Below are 18,666 nucleotides of genomic sequence, written 5' to 3'. Positions count from 1 at the left end.
AAAGAATGACGGAGTTGACTGGGGAATTAAGACCGGCGTAACAAATAAGTTGAAAGGCAAGCCGGCCCGTGAAGGACACCAGGTTCCTGGGGAAGACAGCACAGATCATGCCAAGGGTGGCCTCAGGAGAATGGCAGGCAAATGCTCAGAGCTGGGAGCGACAGGACAAAGAGCCTGCAGCATCCCCAGAAGCTGGACACACAGCATGGCCAGGCGATTCCAGCTCACGTCCTGCTAAGAAAGGCGCTCTCTCTTGCTGGCGCCCTGCCCAGGAGTCCAGAGAAGCCTGCCAGAACTCATGAATGTGGACCCCAGTGGTCTCAAGGCCATCCTAACCCGGCCAGCCCAGTGGATCCACCGACTGACACAGAAGCACACCGAGACCAGCAGAGCTGGCCAGAACCACACAACTGCACGGCTCATACTTAGGAGCAGAAAGAAAGGTCTTATCAGGTAGCTAGAGACAGCATTAGTGACAATACCCACTAAAGCAGATCAGTGACTCTCCCAAGAAAGACCCCCATGGAAACTCGTGTTCTGTGAGCCTGAGAAGACACTGCTCAGGAGTGGTTCCCTCCTGTCCAGCCACCCCTGCTCTTTCACTAGCACCAAGCACATGCTTTCGTTAGCCTCAGCTGTGACAGAAGGACAAAGCTACTGGGCAGTGCGGCTCGTCCTTTCCCTCCTATCTGCCTCCACACTGCGACCACAGCTAGTGGGGGCGGCATGGAGCTCTCGTCCATAAGCCCTGCAGGACTGTCACTGGACAACGCCCCTGGGAGGGTCATTGTCAGCGAGGAGCCCACTACGTTGCACCTGGAGTACTGAAACCCTCCTGGGAAAGTTGAAGACCTCAAGAAGGCCACCAGGACGAATGCAACGCTTCCAAGGTAGGGCGGGGAAGCCACCAACACAGCCAGGCTCTTCTAGAGAGACACAAATATCCAGCCTGTAAGGCACCCAGTTACCCAGGCAGCATGACCACGTCCTCCTGTGAGCTCAGACCAGAAAAGGCTGCATGACGCTCGCCTAGAGCTGCCTGCCTGGGCTGACCGCTGAGCAACTGCCTGGGCTGACCATTGACCGCTGACCCACTGAGTGCAGCTGCACCATGAACACATGGAGCTTCCAAGATTCAGTCTGGAGCCTCGTTTCCCTGAAAGAAATGAAGACCCCAGAGACAACTGGCATCTCAATACCTCCCAGTTCTCAGAAATGAGCACTGAGAACCACTTTCTTCCTGGTCTCTTAGGCACAGCATGGTGGGGGCCTTGGCTCACATCGGAGGAGCACTGATGGTGGAAACAGAAGTGGAGGCCATCTCAGGACTAGCTGGCTCCAGAGTGGTTTCAGAAACTTGTGGTTCATGATCCAGTATCTTGTAGGGAACACTCACTGCCCTACTTTTAAGCTTTCCTCAAACTACATCTAACCTTCAGTATCCTTGGGGGACTGGTCGCCCACAAGGACCCAAATCTCTGGAAGCCAAAGCCTGCAATGCTCGGATCCCTAGTATGAGAGATCTCTGCACCTGTTTATGACCCACGCACACCACCTGCACACCTAAGTCCTCTTGCTGTGCCGCTCTCGGAAAAGCAAGAAGAAACATCTGCACACATCCCTGCAACTGTGATTTTCTTTCCAGTGTTTCCTTCTGCAGTGGGGCATCCACAGAAGCACAGGAGCAGAGTATTCACATCTTCTGTTACGGAGACCAGAGGCAGGAGGTTGCCACGGTTCAGGAACCCTCAACACCTGGGCGTACACATTCTTCCCAAGCTGGCAGGATGCTCTGCTTCAGAGGAAGGTATGCCCACAGACAACACTCTCCAATAGGTCTCTGCCAGGCTTGGCAGTTGCAGGAATTCTCCCAGGATTTCAGCAACCACCTTCATAGCTCACATGTCCACTGACTTATACCATCTTTTCTGGAACGGGTTCTGACAAGCAGGACCAGGTCCACCTTCTTGAGTTGGGTATGTAGTAAGCAAATCAATCCCTTCCAATGTCTAGGAGCCTATGGGTTTCACTCTACAGTCACACAGATCCAAGCAGCTTTCACAACAGGCTGCACTACTCACCTGATTTCTTCAGGGAACTGTGCGTTTGTGACGAGGAAACTGGAGATTTTGCGCTGGTGGAGTAGCTGCAAGAACCTATTGATCTCAGGGTACATTATCGGTTCTCCCACGAGGGACAGTGCACAGTGCTTAACCTTCATTCCTTCTTCAAACCGCTCTGCTTTGACACCTGGTACTCCTGCAGGACAGACACAGAGGAGAGGAACAAGTCCAGGAAGGCACTGACCGAGGACACTGCCTTTCCTTAATGATTCTTTGGTTTCAGAGAATAAATTCATTTTTTGATACTAATCAAAAAATATACAGCAAGAGTTGGGTGGGATCTTGAGAGCCCGGCACACAAGAAACACTCATGAGGGACTTGCTGCTGCCACTTTCCTCCAATTCGTGACGTCAATGACTGGCATCCACAACAATCATGACCAGAGTACCGCACTCCCATCCCGCATTGCCAAGAACGTGAAGAAGAGGTACTTTCACTGACCAGCTGTGCCTCAGCTTTCAGGAGGTAATTCTATTTTACACACAAATAAAACCCACCTTAAGTGAGCAAGTGTAAGTCCAGCACAGGAGGTGCAGGCTGCCCTCAGCAGAACCCAGGTGACAGGTGGTGCCCTCTCGGACACCCATCCCTCTAAGCACACGTCACAGCAGTATTTCTGGATGAATCATTTCTTAGGCTATGAGGATCTAAGATCTTTTTGTTTAATACCAGGAATTGAACTCCGGGGTGCTTACCCACTGAGCAACATCCCTGGCCCTTTCTTATATTTTATTTAGAGCCAGGGTCTTGCTAAGTTGCTGAGGCTGGCTTTTAACTTGCAATCTTCCTGCCTCAGCCTCCAAGCTGCAGGGGTTACATGCATGCACCACCGAGTCCAGTGAGATCTAAGATCATAACTCAAGTGAACCACGGTTTTAAACACAGCCTGATCCGAGACAACGCAGCACCACCCATAATACTTCCTTTTGGTGGTAAGAAATACCACCAACTTTAACATCCCTCCAGACAGAAGAGTGAAAGGGCAGATTCAACCTGAACTCCAAAGTTGCCCCAAAGCTCAGAACATGGAAGAACTGAGCCCTGGTGAGACCCTGGCCAACAAAGCTTGGATGCCCAGGCCCAAAGTCTGACTCTACACAACATTTGAGTCTCTTACTTCTCTTTCCCTAACATGTAAGATGGTGATTTCACACATGCATGCAGACATAATTATGAGAATTAAATAAGCAACAGAAATGCTCAGCACAATGTCAGACTCAGCACATAAGCATTCAAAAAAGTGTTTACTGCAAATATTTTAATTTTGTGATTAAAAAAGAAAATCAAATGTTTTAATTACTTCAAATGAAATGGTAATTCCATTCAATTAAATGAATGAGCTAATCACCTACTATGTGCCAAGCACTGTTCAGGGGACTTTTCTTTCAGTAAATAAAGAGGCGAAAGCGTGTGCCTTTAGAGTTTAGAGTAACACTGGACACAAGTCCATCCAGAGCACAGTGCACCCCTCAGTGCAGCAGCCACCAACACCTGGGACCTCTGAGTACCTGGCAGAGCCCGTGTGGACTAGAGGCAGCCTTCCATGGGTCTTCTTTCCATAAATGTAAATCAAGGGCCAGGCTTAAACTGATGGCTAGCACACTGGCAAGGACTGTGATAATACTAATAGTTAGAAGGTGATAAACATTGGGAAAGAAAAGGTAGAGCAGACAAAGGTGTGGGAGGAGGCAAGCAGTCCTGCTTCTGGCCTGCACCCTAGGTGGTCCCAGTGGGAGGTGAGGTGTGTTCACCTGAGGAATCTGAATAACATGGTGGCTTTTAAGTGTCACTCTGGGTGCTATAGGGAAGACAGAGGGACAAAGAAGATTATCTGCCATGAGGCCATAATACAACCTAAGCAAGAAATTCACTCGACTTGGAGGCTTGGATTAAGATGGCGACAGCGGAGGTGGAATTGCCAAGGGGATCTGCATTAAAGACAAGTCAACAGGACTTTCTACTGGATTGGACTTACAGCTCCAAACATCACTAAATCACTAAAAAGTTAACAGCCTGAGCAAAAGAGCTGCCATCAACAGAGACAAAGCAAGTCCAGCAGGTGGCAGATAATGGGGAGAGGGAGTGGTTATGATCAGTGCTCAATCTTAGACGTGCCAAGTCTGATGCGTCCACTGGACATCTGAATGTACACACGACATTCACACCTGGATTCTGGGTGGAAGTAAACATTTTGACAAAACGATGGCATTTCCATCCAGGGACTGGATAAGATCACTAAGACAGGAAGTGCAGACAGGAGAGGATCAAGGACCCTGACCCAGGACACTCACAATTCTAGGAAGAGAGGAGAGGTCAGCAAAGGACACTGGCAAGGAGCCGCCAGAGAGGAAGGAGGACAGCCCAGAGCAAAGAGACAAGTGCCACCTTTTGGAGAGCTATCACTGAACCATTACCACCACACCTGCCCGTCAGACAGCCACAAGAGCAAACAAGGACCAACCTTTACAACCACAGGCTCTGGGATTTAAAAACCATCCTGACAGAAAAGGCTGGCCCTGCAAAGCCTCTTCCTGTAAAAGCACATTCCACTCCAAACTGGCAGCTTGAGGCTCCCGCAGAGTCCTCCCTGGAACCAGGTGCTCACTGTCCTCCAGCAGCTGCCCACAGCCTCTGGTCTCATGGGAGGACGTCTTGGAGAAGGGCAGTGCCAGCAGCGGCAGCACCCCACTGCATCTCCCCAATGCCGTTCCCACGACGCACACAGCCCTCTGTCCTCAGGGACCAAGCCCTGACCTTCCACAATTGAACTCTGCTTTGCTGTTGGAATCTTCTGGTTTTACTGGTGGTTTTAAGCAACTTTTTTTTTTTACTTCTGGTTTTAAGCAACTTTCCTGCTGTTTCTCTGACCAGGGTCATTGCCACAGTCTGGCTGGGCACAAAATAACCGAGCTGCCACAAGGCACTTGTAGGTTCAAAACAGGAACTCCCCAAACGCCACTCACGTGGCCCTTCTAGGAACACCACCAACCGGAATCCCTCCTCCGGAACTTCCCCAACCAACACAAGAACTCCAAAGTAGTGGGCAACAGGGGTCTAATATACAATTGAATACACAGCTTAACATAACCATCATCATCTCAATGGCTCTCTGGCATCACCTCTCAACCACTCCCTTCTGGCAAAAATGCCATGCATCATTCCAACTCAGCTGTGGCTCTCAGCAGGTCATCAGGTCACACCTCTCAAGGAAGAGGCCGGAGCAAGAGCTCAGGGCTCCTGGCTCCTCTTAACAAACCACACAACCCACAGACCAACATACGAGCAAGCCAGTGGTTCAGCTTCCCGCATTCAAACCTGGCTAATCAGAAATAAAATGTCCTCTTCAACCCTTCCTGAGCCTTCGGGCTGGACGTCACAGATACATCTGACACAGACACCCGCACTGAGGCTCTGCACAGGCATGCTCAGGGGCACCAGCAGGTGGTGCACTCCTCCCCCTTCCCGTCTGTGTACCAGGCTTGTCAAAGCCAGAGCGCAGACCCTTCCTCCGAGGTCACTCTAGATGAGCATCTGGCACAAAATGCATCCTTTCAACTCTGCATCTTCAGGACCCAGGTCGCTGTGGACAGCAGTTTTACTCCATGAGTATTGAGCTGCTGCTCTCCGCAAGGGCAGTCAGAAGGGGCAGCAGCATTTTGGAAAAATGCTGACTCACAGTGAAGTTCTGACCCACTTTTAATCAATACAGAGCTAATTGTGCATGTGTATAAATGGAAAGCTAACACAGTCATGAGAAGAAAGATGATTGCCTTCAGAACTGAGAACAGCAGCACAGAAGGGGAGCATTAAAAAAAAATCAAGAGAATGTTTTCAAAATGTGCTCAAGGCTGGCCACTTGGCTCAAGTAGGAAACTCCAACACAATGGGCAGCAACAGTCATTGTCCTGTCCTCCAAAATAAAACCACAAATGAACCAGACCCACCCACGACAAAAAGCAGGTATTCCCCCCCTCTAGAAAACAAAGGACTCCATGCCAGGGCAAAGAACGTTCTTAGCAAGCTAAAAAGTGGACCTCTACAGAGAAGCCAAAGTGGACATACCTGGAACATAACAAGCCAAAGGGAAAGGCTTCAAGCCTTTAAAATAGTGTACTTTCCAATTTACAAAAGACATCTGTTTCTAAGCATTTTTAAGACTAAAATCTGTATTCCCACAGATACAATGCTACTATATGTAAATTAATGAACATAACAAATCCCTGTTGGGAAAACATAATGGCGGCAGCACCCCAGGAAAAAAACCCAACATGGCGTCTAACGACCCTCTTTCTCCTCTTTGTTTCTTTCACTGGCACGAAATATTCCCACCAGCGCCAATATTCAAACCCTGGGAAGCCTTAGCCCCAATTAGAATTAACTTCTTGGGCTCCGGAACTGACATATGGAAGAGCTTGCCAATAAACTGGCGACCTGTTATCTACCTCAGCCCTGCTACCTCTCCTTAGATCTATATAAACCCACAGCCTTTTGTAATAAAGTGGAAAACCTCTTTGGTGATCTGTGTTGTGTGGTGTGGCATCTTCCAGTCTTACAATCCCCAAACACCAAACTAATCTGTAATGTACCTAAACCATAATACTGATAAACCGCTTCAATATGATCTAATCAAATTCCAATACTATTTACTATGGGAAAATGTGCTCTAAATTCCAACTAAGGAAGCCAGAAACACACGTTTCTTCTGGGTTATTTGCTCTGTTTTTTGTTTTGTTTTGCTTTGTTTTTGTTTTTTCCTTTTAAGCCACGAAGGGCACAGGGCAGCAAGTATGGGGGCTTCAACAGGGGAAATTCAAGCATGTGTTGGAAGAGAGACAGAAGCGGGTCCTGCAGGGCACCTGGAAGAGGGCAGGGCACCTGGAAGAGGGCAGCTCCTTGTCACAGGGCCGGGCCTCTTCCCCAGGCCAATCTCCACAAGGAGCTCAGGGCCAGGAAGCCAGAAGAGCCTCCACCAGGACATGAACAGAGGCCAGATTTCAACCTGCAGCCAGGGGAGGGTGTGGGGCTCAGAAGAGGCAGTGTGTCCCTCGACCCTCGCCTGAAGCTGAGCAGCCAGAAAGGAGGTGGCCTGTTTTACCTGCACCTGGTCCCCTGAGGCTGAAGAAAGGGGAGAGCTCACTGCAGGGCCCAGACTGGTGGGAAAGAGGACGACCACTGGTGAAGGCCAGAGTGGGCAGTGACGCATCACAGCAGCTACACTGGTGGCTCTGCTGTTAGCTCTAGCAAGTACCTCACCCTCCCTTAGCCCCGTGCCCTGCTCTCCCCTCCCGCTGCCCCATCCACTCCTCAACAATCAGGTTTTTGCCTCTTCTAATACTGTAGTTTCACGGCAAGATTCACTGCAGCAATTAGAAAAGGAAGCCAGATTTTCAAAAACCAATGTGGCTTATTTTGACTCAGAATGAGGTAAGAAGCAGTAAACAGCCTCCAGGGCCCCAAACTGGAGGGGAAGGGAGCTGGCATTCATTATGAAAACACAGGCGGAAGGAGCTAGCCATGCCTGGTTCCCCACATCCACCACACCTTCACCGGCACCACCTTCTGCTGGTGGATAGAGAAACTGCTGTGGTAAGATGAAGAGCTGAGGTCTCCCAGGCCCACGTGGAAAACCTCTCCATCAAACTTACTGTTGAGTCAATGTTTTTCTGATGTGGTAACATTTTCCAAAGTCAATCAATTAAGGAATAAAAGAAAGCACCTTCTGTGAGATTTTCCCAGGTGACACCCTATCAAGCCATTCTTAGGAGAAAATCTGGTGACAGCGGGACTCCACCTAGTGCATTCTTAAGCCAGCTAAGCAGTCCCTCAGCTCTGCCCCTGCTCTCTGCAAGCCACAGCCGGTTATCCCCTTGGAAGGCAACACTCACTGAAAAACCGCCTTGGCTTCCTACATCTCTGGAACCTTCTGCGCAGTTCAAACCCCCCAAGCCGGTCTGACAGACGACCCAGAACCTGCGTTCTTGTGAACTCACCCAACATGCCTCACTAACTTGACAAAGTCAACTCCATGACTTATTCATTACTGATTTCCATTTAAAGTGCATTTGCAAAAATGTTCCTGTCAGAAAAATTACTATCAGAACTCAGAATGCCATTCTGTACCAAGGGCATCTCAGCAAGGAGACACCCTGAGAAAACTCTACCCAAGTGAACATCTTTCCCCAGGGCTGCTTCCTCCTACAGCAACTGCCTGGGACACAACTGCCCAGGAGATTCAGGGCTTCCAGCAATAAGCCCCCACCAGGGTTTAGCTAGCTCCTCAAGAACACACCAAAAGTACACTCAGTAGAGCAAAAAAAAGGAAAAAATCCTGGTATTTCCTGCTTCTGACATTACTATTTGTAACAATTAATTTTATGTGTCAAATTGGGTGGGCCATAGTGCCCAATGCTGAGTCAAACATTATTCTGGATGTTTCTGCAAAGATGTTTTTTAGATAGGATTAAAACTGGTGGATTTTGAGTAAAGCAAATTATACTCCATAAAGTGGAGAGACCTGATCTAATCAGGTGAAGATGGACCTCCCTGAGCAAGAATTCTGTCAGCAGACTGCCTTGGGACTCTTGCCTATCCCCTTCCCAGGTCCCGAACCTGCCAGCCAAGCCCATCACATTTAGGGCTCGCCAAACTCCCACAGTTGCAGGAGCCAATTTCTTACAATAAACAAGTCAATCTCTTTCTCAGTCTATTCTTTGAAACACACTCTTCTGTTTCTCCAGAGAACCCTGAATATACTATCCAGAAAAAAACAAGATGCTACCTTTAAACATACTGTGTATGTGATTTGAGGATCAACAATCACTATTAACTAAAGTAACAAAAAGGCTAAGAAAAGGTAGTCAAATTCCAGTTGAGACTTATTGTTCTTTACCAACACTTTCATTTAATTTCCCAAAAGTCTGGTAAGAGACCCTGTTTTATCCAAATAACAGAAAGCAATCTATCCCCACCCCACCATAAAAAATGATTCAGATTAAAAGTCAAGGCGAAAAATTACAATACTTATGAGCATCTCTGCAAATGTAAATGAAAAAAACCTACCCATAAACAAACATGTACAGGTCTATTCTCCCTAGTTCATAAAGAACAAGGCAAAACTTTATTGACTGCTTTTTGTGAACTATTATTGATGTGGAATCATTTTGTTAACAACACAGGAGGAAATCAGAGCAACCTCTGTTGGAATCCTTTTACTGTCAAATGTGGAAGGAAATGGAATAGAGGCAATAAGACACGTGGTGGGGAGCATGGGAGCACACTCAGCTCATCACTCACAGTCACTGCTTGATGAAGCCACCTATTTGCAACCCCAGCTCTGCAGAGCGGTGCTCAGGAGGGCTCCGGCTCCGACTCACAGAATTCACCCTGTATTTACAAGCCCTCCGGGTGATTCTAATACACAATAGATTTTGAGACCAAGAATCTCTAGTAGATTCAAATATCTTTTAAATATAATTAAAAAAAGAATTGAATCAGAAAATTCTAGAAACTGAGTGGCAGATTTTTTGCTGTATTACTATAGATTACGTGAAAAAAACTTTCAATATAATCCGTCCTTTTTTATAAGGCATTCAACCACAAAAGCTTTTCCAGTACTGTCTGATATTACTTAAGAACTTTCCTATGACCTAAAATTCCCAGGCCATTCATAAGGCTGTGCCCACCAGGACAGAGAAATGGCAAAGCATCTCAGGAAGGATGATATGCTCCCAGGCAAAACTTACAGATCGAGCTGCTAGCCTTTAGGTTGAATTTTCAGTTTTTCCATCAAGTGGAATATAAAATTTAAAATTTTTAAAGGTTAAGATACATAGAATATTTCTACAATGTTTTTGCTTCCCTATGGGAAGTTTCCAGCAGAGCAAAACACCCCAAAGAGGCGATCCCCCCACCACACTGCTTCAGGCTCCAAGTGGTGCTGCTGTCCCTCTGCAGAATACCTCTGAACTGCTTCATCATGTCCAGGTGGTTTTCCACAGCGCCCTCCAAGATCATCTCAGGCTGGTCCATCTTCCATCGCCACTCGGTGCCCACAGGGTTGGTGTGGTGCCTAGGAACAAGATCAAAGGTTCCAGTGACAATGTCTTGGCCAGGAATCTACTGAGATAGCCCCCAAACCAGGGATGGCTTCCTCCTAAGAGCCCAGCTGTTCATGACAGCACCTACCAGTCATGACATCTGGCAGCAGGGTGGACAGAGAAGCCATTCCCATCTCTGCCCAGCTCCTGCTGCTGAGTCAACTGCAGGTACAAATAAAACTGCTTTGAACCATGCTAACCGTGCCCAGCACAAACACAGGTAACCTGCCACCACCACATTCTCATATCTAAGTCGACCTTCATAAAATGAGTGCAGGAAGATGGACACATGCTTGAAAATCACAGAGAGGGCCTGAGACGGTGCTTCTGGGTGCAGGCCTGGGGAAGGAACCAAGAGCTCCTACTGGAACTGTCTCCTGGGCTCCCTGTGGAGCAAAAGTGGGTAGAGATGGACTTCCTACGAGATCAGGAGAGTTCTGCTCCACTCTGATCAGTGAGAGAAAACCACAGCGACAGCCCCAGCCCCACACTTTGGACAATCAACAGAATGAACAGGTCACATCCCACATCAGTTTGCTCAGATGAGAACCACGTACTTCTACAGTTCTCCTTTTGTCACATTTGTGTGGTAAAGCCAGCTCTGCTCACAAGGATCTGTTCTCTTACGTTACTCTGTCTCATCAGGCAAGTCTGGGAGTGTCTGGCCAAATCACCAATCTCCTTGAGGCCATGCTGTGTGTCCATTCCATTTCCCAGAGTATGGTCTGAAAGATGCTCACCAAAGTGGAGGGATGCTGAAGTTCTGGGAACAGCTGCCTTCGTATTATCCTCCTGGAGAATTACTAAACACCAAACCTGGTCAAGGTGCTGGCTGTTCTGCACCCACTCTGTGCACATTGTAGGAAGAGAACTGGCACACTGGGTGCCAACTAGACAGGCCCATCAGCTCAACACCGAGACCACCACCCATATCCAGCCCCTCTCAGCACACACACTGCTACTGCAGGGAAAGAAAACTGCAAACCAACACCTCCACAAACAGTGACATAAATCCACCATCCACTGGCCATCAGAATCCAGCCACATATAAAAATTAAAACACACTAAAACCACAGTGCTTATGCAAGAACACAAGGCTGGTTCAACATTTAAAACCCAATCACCATATCTCACCATATTAACAGAATTAAAAGAGAAAGAACATGCATCTCAAGGTACGGAAGTATTTAACAACCTCAATACCCCTTCTTGACCCAAAACCCTAAGCAATCTAGGAATAAAGGGAGATTTCCCACACAGGGGATCAACCAAAAATCTACAGCTAACATCAGACTTAATGTAAAAGAATTAAAGTTTACTCATTAGATCAGAGAACAGCAGAGTGTCCTCTCTCGCCCCTCCTACTCAGCATGTAGGTCTGGTCAGTGAAACTGGGCAAGAAAAAAGGGAGAAATAGAATGTCTCTCTTCACAGATGACTGTCTACACAGAAAATTTAAAAAAAAAAATCTATTAAAAAAAAGAGAGAATTTAAAAGGGAGCCTAAAATACACAAAATCAATTATAGTTATATATCAACAACGAAAAACTATAATTTGAAACTAAAAGTACAATTTAAAATAGCAGTAAAATTTATAAGTAGGTATGAATCCAAAAGAACGTCTGTGGCTTATATGCTGAAAACTGTGGACCGCCAAAGCCCCAGATGAAGGCAGAGACTCGCCACACTCGCGGGAAACCCGATGCTGGGCAGACGCACAGACCTGCGGAACCCACTGCAAGTCCGAGGAGCCATGACAAGTAAGGTGATCTAAGAGTCCCTATTAAGCCAGAATGGCTACAAGAGTGGTGGAAATGGAAAAGCAAGATGGGATTCACAGTGCGCAATGTCAAGACAACTTCTGAATCTGCAGTGCTCTCCTCAGCGTGGTGTTGGCCAAAGGAGAGACACAGACCCACAGAGCAGAGTGAGAAGCCAGATGCAGATTTACTGCCACGAGGCTCCGACAAGGTGCAAAGGAAATTCCACGGAAAAAGGATAGTCTATGCGATAAACTGTGGTGAAACAACTAGATACTCACAGGCAAAACAACAACAAAACAATACTCCCATCTATTTCTTATACATTAACAGTAATAAACAACAAATTGATAACATGTCCCTTCTGGTATCGGCCAAGGAGGAATAGAGCACACCCATAAGACCCATGATGCCAGTCTAATCATGACAAACACCAGACACAAAACACCAGGTCTCCAAAAGACCTCACAGGTTTTTCTCAAAAGTGTCAAGAACAATGCTGAGCCACCCAGGTACTCAAGAGGCTGCTGCAGTTGTGGTCCCTGGAGGTTTGGCTACTGCTAGAAATGGTGGAAGAATCTAGCATCAAGCATATTGTGCTGATTCTACAGGAATACAGGATGCTGGAGTTGGGGGGTCATGGAAGCTACCAGTGAGATTTCAAAGGAAGGCCTGGGAAGCCAGGCAAAGTGCAGCAGGATCAGTCTCTGTGGGCTGCCCCTGACAGGGTGATGCATGGAGATGTGAGGACAAAGTTAAAGTTACAGTGGAGACCCTCAAGATTAAGAGATGCCAGTACCATGAATGCTGTTGAGGAAAGCTGCAGAAATTGAGCCAAGACAGAGGCCATGTAGGTTTCAACCAGCAATGCCATAGGGGCAGACCTACACAGCTCTTTTTTTTTTTAAAGAGAGAGAGAGAGAGAGAGACAGAATTATAATATTTATTTTTTAGTTATCAGCGGACACAGTATCTTTGTTTGTATGTGGTGCTGAGGATCAAACCCGGGCCGCACGCATGCCAGGCGAGCGCACCACCGCTTGAGCCACATCCCCAGCCCCCTACACAGCTCTTTGGGGAGAACATCGTACGTAATTCCAAGTGTTCCAGATACTGGACATGGAACTACAGGACTTGTTTGCTCAGTTGGATTTTAGTCTTACTTTGGTCCCATTCCTTCTTCCTATGCCCCTATTTCTTCACATGGAAACATTTCTTTGTGCCTTTATATATGGGATATATGTAACTAGATTTGATTTTTACAGGGGCTCATGCTGAGAGTTTGCCTTAAGTTTCAGAGGAGACTTCAGATTTGGACTTTTGGTCAATCCTGGAACTGTTGAGACTATGTAAATGAACTAAATATATTTTGCATTGTGAGATGAGTATGAGTTTTTGGAGGCCAGTGGGTAGAATGTTATGCTAGGTATTAGGTGTCCCCCAAAGGCTCAGTGCAAGAAAGTTCAGAGACAAATGATTGAGTTATAAGAAATTTAATCTAATCAGAGCATTAATCCCCTGAAAGGGATTAATTTGGTTGTAACTGTTAGGCAACTTGGGTGCAGCTGGGCGAGTTGGATGCCTGGGGATGTGCCTTTGGGATGTATATTTTGTCCTTACTGAGCTGAGAGCTCTCTCTTTCTCTACTTCCTGGTGTCATGTCCCAAGCTGCTTTCTACCACCACACACTTGGGACTCCTCTAGGGCTCAGAGCAATGGAGCTGGCTGCCTATGGACTGAGACTTCTGAAACCATAAGCACCAAATAAAGTTTTCCTCCTCCCAAAAAAAAAAAAAAAAAAATGTCAAGAACAACCAGGAGAGACGAAAAACACTGGGCAACCACACAAAGTGGGGCCCTGCATGCAGCCCAGAAGAGAAGGGCAGTGTCGGGAGCCTGGTGACATCTCAGGGGCCTCCAGATGAGCTGACGGGGCGTATCAGCATTCCTTCTGGTACCTTCTGGACCTGGATAACTGTTCTGGGGCAATGTTAGATGCTAACGGGAGCAGAAGATGGGAAAGGTGTACAGGAAACCACTGTGCTAGCTATTCAACCTGACATGGGAGACTTTTCTTTCTATGTAAGGGAACAGACACTGGTACTAAATGTAGCTCTGTGGTAGGACACTTGCCTAGCATATGTGAGACTCTGGGTTCCCAGCCACAGCACCACTAAACAAAAACAAAAAACAATGTTGCAAACATTAGGGAGAAAAGTTTTTACATTCACATATTGAAGTATAAATTGACAGAATCTATGTCCAAATATTTTAATCAAAAAAGGCAAACACTGAGGCTGGATCTGTAGCTCAGTGGTAGAGCACTTGCCAGGCATGTGTGAGGCACTGGGTTCAATTCTCAGCACCACATATAAATAAATAAATAAAGGTCCATCAACAACTAAAAAAAGAAGACTTTAAAAAAAAATGCAAACACATGGGCTGGGGTTGTGGCTCAGTGGCAGAGCGTTTGCCTTGCACATGTGTGGTCTGAAAGATGCTCACCAAAGCGGAGGGATGCTGAAGTTCTGGGAATAGCTGCCTTCATATTATCCTCCTGGAGAATTACTAAACACCAAACTTGGTCAAGGTGCTGGCTGTTCTGCACCCACTCTGTGCACAGCACGTTGTAGGAAGAGAACTGGCACACTGGGTGCCAACTGGGTTCAATCCTCAGCACCATATTAAAAAAAAAAAAAAAGGGGGTATTGTGTTCATCTACAACTAAAAGAAAAGTTTTTTAATGCAAATTGATCAGAATGGATTACACAGCCAGCTACAATGGCAATTCAAAACTGTATTTGCATAAATAACCCTATTTTGGTCCTAGTTTTCTGATGTTCCTCCTCAGTGCTGAGCTCCGCATCTTGGTCTGTTCTTCAGGACTTTCCCCCAACAGTTATGATCACATTGCCCTGCAAACCTTATTTCTCATACTGTTCCTCTCTGGATTAGAACAGGTTAGGTGTCCCTTATTTGAAAATATGAAATTCAAAATACTCCAAAATCCAAATCTGTGAGCATCACTGTGAACTCAACAAGTACAATTTCTTTCCAGTACTGAGGACTGAACCCAGGTCCTTATGCATGGAAAACAAGCTCTCTATCACTGAGGTGCATCCCCACCGTCAAGTGGAGACTTTCAAAACACAGCCTTGGTTTACAAAGTTATTACAAATACTGCATAAGGGTACACTCAGTCTGTGTGTGTAAGGTGTATGTGAAACACAGATGAATTCTGTGTTTAGACTTGGGAACCATCCCCAAGATATCTCATTGTGCGTACAAAAATTTTCTAAAATCCAAAGAAACCCAAAACCTGAATAACTCTGACTACAAACATTGCAGGGGAGGCTGAACCCATATCAAGGTTACATTAGCTTCCTAAAATTAGCTCAGAAGGGCTCCCTCTTTCTGCACTCACTGGAGAGCTACTTTCCTTTGAATGTTAGCTGGAACTTATTATAAAACCATGTAGACCTGGTCGGGCGTGGTGGCATACACCTGTAATTCCAGCCGCTCGGGAGGCTGAGACCGGAGGATCACAAGTTCAAAGCCAGCCTCAGCAAACGCGAGGTGCTAATAAGCAACTCAGAGAGATCCTGTCTCTAAATAAAATACAAAATAGGGCTGGGTATGTGGCTCAGCAGTTGAGTGCCCCTGACTTCATCCCCACCCCCAACACACCAAATAAATAAATAAATAAATATGCAGGCCTGGTTTCTTTCAGGTGAGATTTGTATGTACTGACTTTATTACTGTGATAATCACTGGATACTCAGTCTGACTCTCTTCTTGAATCACTTTGACAATCAAAACTGACTAAAGATTTGCCTGCTTTCCCAAAATTTCCCAATAATCATAACAGTCCTTTCTATCTTTGATCTTTGTAGCATCAATACTCACCTCCCCTCCTCTGCCATTTCAATTTTAAAAACCTGATTTTTAAGTAAAGCGCCCACCATTCCCGGTTGCACTTGGCTGCCTTTCCACATCAGCTGCTGGGCCTGGGCCTGTGGCTTGGGCTTGTTACTTGGTTGTCACCAAGCCTCCACAGAACAGAGAGCTCATCACTAAGCTGTGAAGGAAGGTAACTTAAGTTCACTCACCTTGAAGCAAACTACAAACTGCACTCAGGCAACCTGCTTGGGAAGGGCCTGTGTCATCTGCATACTGTGGCAGCACAGGGTTCAGTAAGGCTGAAGCACTACTCCACAGCAGACTACATTCTCAGCAAGGGGAAAAACTATCAGACAGATGTCAGAAAAAAACTTAGTTTAAGTAAGAATTTTTATCAAAATTATAGCACTACTTTGAAGCAAAATTACATTGTGATCCTACTAAATATAAAGAATAGGGAAACATTTGTGGACGGAATGAATGCACCTTATTAACCACCTTAGAAACAAAAAACCAACTGCACATCTTTCTCTGCTCCTGCTTTTTTTTTTTTTTTTGGTGGTGCTGGGGATTGAACCCAGGCCTTGTGCATGCAAGGCAGGCACCTACCAACTGAGCTGTGTCCCCAGCTCCTCCTGCTTTCTAAACAGTGATTTAGTTTAGAGGGTTAAAAGTCCCATTCTCAGTAGATCTTGAGGCACTTTGATATGAGAAGATCGATATCAAGAATGGGCAAGAAAAGCCGACTGGGAGGCCCAGAGGGTGCTCGTGCACATACTGACGAGGGCACACGCCACAGTGTCTGCGCACAGCACCAGCCTCTGAGCGCCTGGGCGCGGCAGCACAGAGCTGGAAGGGAGATTCCTTCTCACCGTGTAACTTCTTGTCTGCTTTGAATTTTTTATCATATGCATGGTGACCTTTCAAAATACATTTTAAAACTGGTTCTACTCCCACTGAAGACAAACATCACTCACTTGAACAGTGTCACTGAGAGACTCACACCACAGAACCCCCACCTGGACACAGCGCGTGGCTTTCCGAGTATTTGAAGAGTTGTGCATCCATCGCCAGATCACCCTCAAAAACTCCTCATCCCTAGGCAGCCCCCACCCAGCCTGCGCCCAGGCAACTGTGGGACCCCATCCTGGGCCCGCAGACCCGCCCACCTGCCCATTTTGGGCTCCGGCACCTGCGCCTGCACCTGAACACACAGCGCACATCACTGCTCAGTTTCCTTTTGCTGCCAACAGTATCCCTTCATATGATTATTCCACCTTTAATTTATCCATTCCTCAGTTAATGGACACTTGGGCTATTTCTTTTAGATAGTATGAATTTCTTTTCATGTTCTCCCAGCGCAGTTTATACCACTTTTGAAAAATTATTCAAATCCTTTGCCCATTTTTTTTAAATAGGTTATTTGTTTAAGACAAATACAGCTCTTAATTTGAAATTTCAAAGAATAAAATTTTCACTTAAACAGAAATAAGATAAAACACAACGGAGAATTTGGGGTATGTTTGTATTTCAAGAAATAAATCCCTCTGAATAATATTTTACCTATCCATGGCCACTTCACACATTATCAGAATAAAATTAGAAATTCATTTTTAAAAACTCACATCTGTGTACATCCCTATAGTTTAAAAACACTTTCACATATGTAATCTCCCTTAAAGCAATTAAGATTTGTAGCAAACCTATAATAAAGGTAGTGTTGTTTTATTGTACAATTAGGGAACTGAGTCTCCCTTTGTGATGAAATACAGCAATTCTGTCCCCAGTGGAGAAACCACCGATTTAACAGGATGCCCAACAAAACACTTTTGCTTTTCAACATATCCCTAGACAAACAGAAAAGGAAAAACATGTAAAAGAACTTAATATGAAATGATAGCTTTGCTGCCATATTCTTTTTCAAAGGCCTTATTTTTACGTTTTACTTCACCTGTCAACTGAAGTATATATAGATAAGCAATATGGTGGCCAACATTTGTATCAAAACAGGATTAAAGGAGGTAAATGGAACATGATTGTCTATGATAAGTGTGCAAGGAAATGCATTATACAATTCCCTCTTTCTACCTGCCTCTCCATGGGTTGTGACAGGTACATGCACAACCGGGTGCTGACCAGGTCAGAGGGTCATAGCTGAGGAAGGCAACAGACAGTCCAATGGCTGGAGAGGAAACAAGGAGAGAGATAGGACACTGAAGAGTGCTCACTGAAGCCCAGAAACTTAAAAGGTCTCACGCATCATGGGATACACGCTAAGAAAAGAACTAAGACCTAAACTGTCACCTGTGCTTGACCTTTTGACTCAGCATAAACAGGAAGTGAAGACTGAAGCCCAGCTCTAAGTGGACTGTCCAACCTTGAAAAGAGTGTCCCAACAGGGTCAATCTACAAGAGGACATGGAGAGGTTGTTTTCCCCCAGGCCCTTTAGCCCCACAAGTTTAAGAAAATCTCTGTCAAAATATTAGCTGACCATTAAGCTTAACAGACAGGCTTCAGAGACAATACATAACAAGGAAGAGACTCTTTTATATAGGAAATGCTTATTTAATTTTTCATTAAACACAAGAGTTTTCCAGAGTAAGTGAATCAAGCATAGATTCTTTTGTTTAGACAACTCACTAAACAAGAAAGAACTAAAATCCAGAGGAAGCAATAAACTAATCCTGAGGGGTAGGAAGAATCCAATTTCTAGGGGCTGGGTTGTGGCTCAGCATTAGAGCGCTCGACTAGCATGTGCAAAGCGCTGGATTAGATCCTCAGCACC

The 18,666-nt window shown here is 46.0% G+C and overlaps 1 protein-coding gene across 4 annotated transcripts in view; it reads right to left on the bottom strand.

Moving 5' to 3' along the window:
- Nucleotides 1-18,666, bottom strand: part of LOC114103055 (S-adenosyl-L-methionine-dependent tRNA 4-demethylwyosine synthase TYW1-like) — a 112,778-nt gene that overhangs the window by 50,508 nt on the left and 43,604 nt on the right. For all 4 annotated transcript variants that reach the window (XM_027948638.2, XM_071605338.1, XM_027948637.2 and 1 more), the window contains 2 exons: nt 10,083-10,192; nt 2,082-2,259 (listed from right to left, as the gene is read on the bottom strand). In XM_027948638.2, coding sequence (XP_027804439.2) covers nt 2,082-2,259; nt 10,083-10,192 — 288 coding nt within the window. The remainder of the gene's footprint in view (nt 1-2,081; nt 2,260-10,082; nt 10,193-18,666) is intronic.

Source organism: Marmota flaviventris, chromosome 19 (genome assembly GCF_047511675.1).
Source record: "Marmota flaviventris isolate mMarFla1 chromosome 19, mMarFla1.hap1, whole genome shotgun sequence".
NCBI classification, from domain to species: Eukaryota; Metazoa; Chordata; class Mammalia; order Rodentia; family Sciuridae; genus Marmota; species Marmota flaviventris.
Note: the sequence above shows the minus strand (reverse complement) of the source record. Positions and strands in the feature narration are given on the sequence as shown.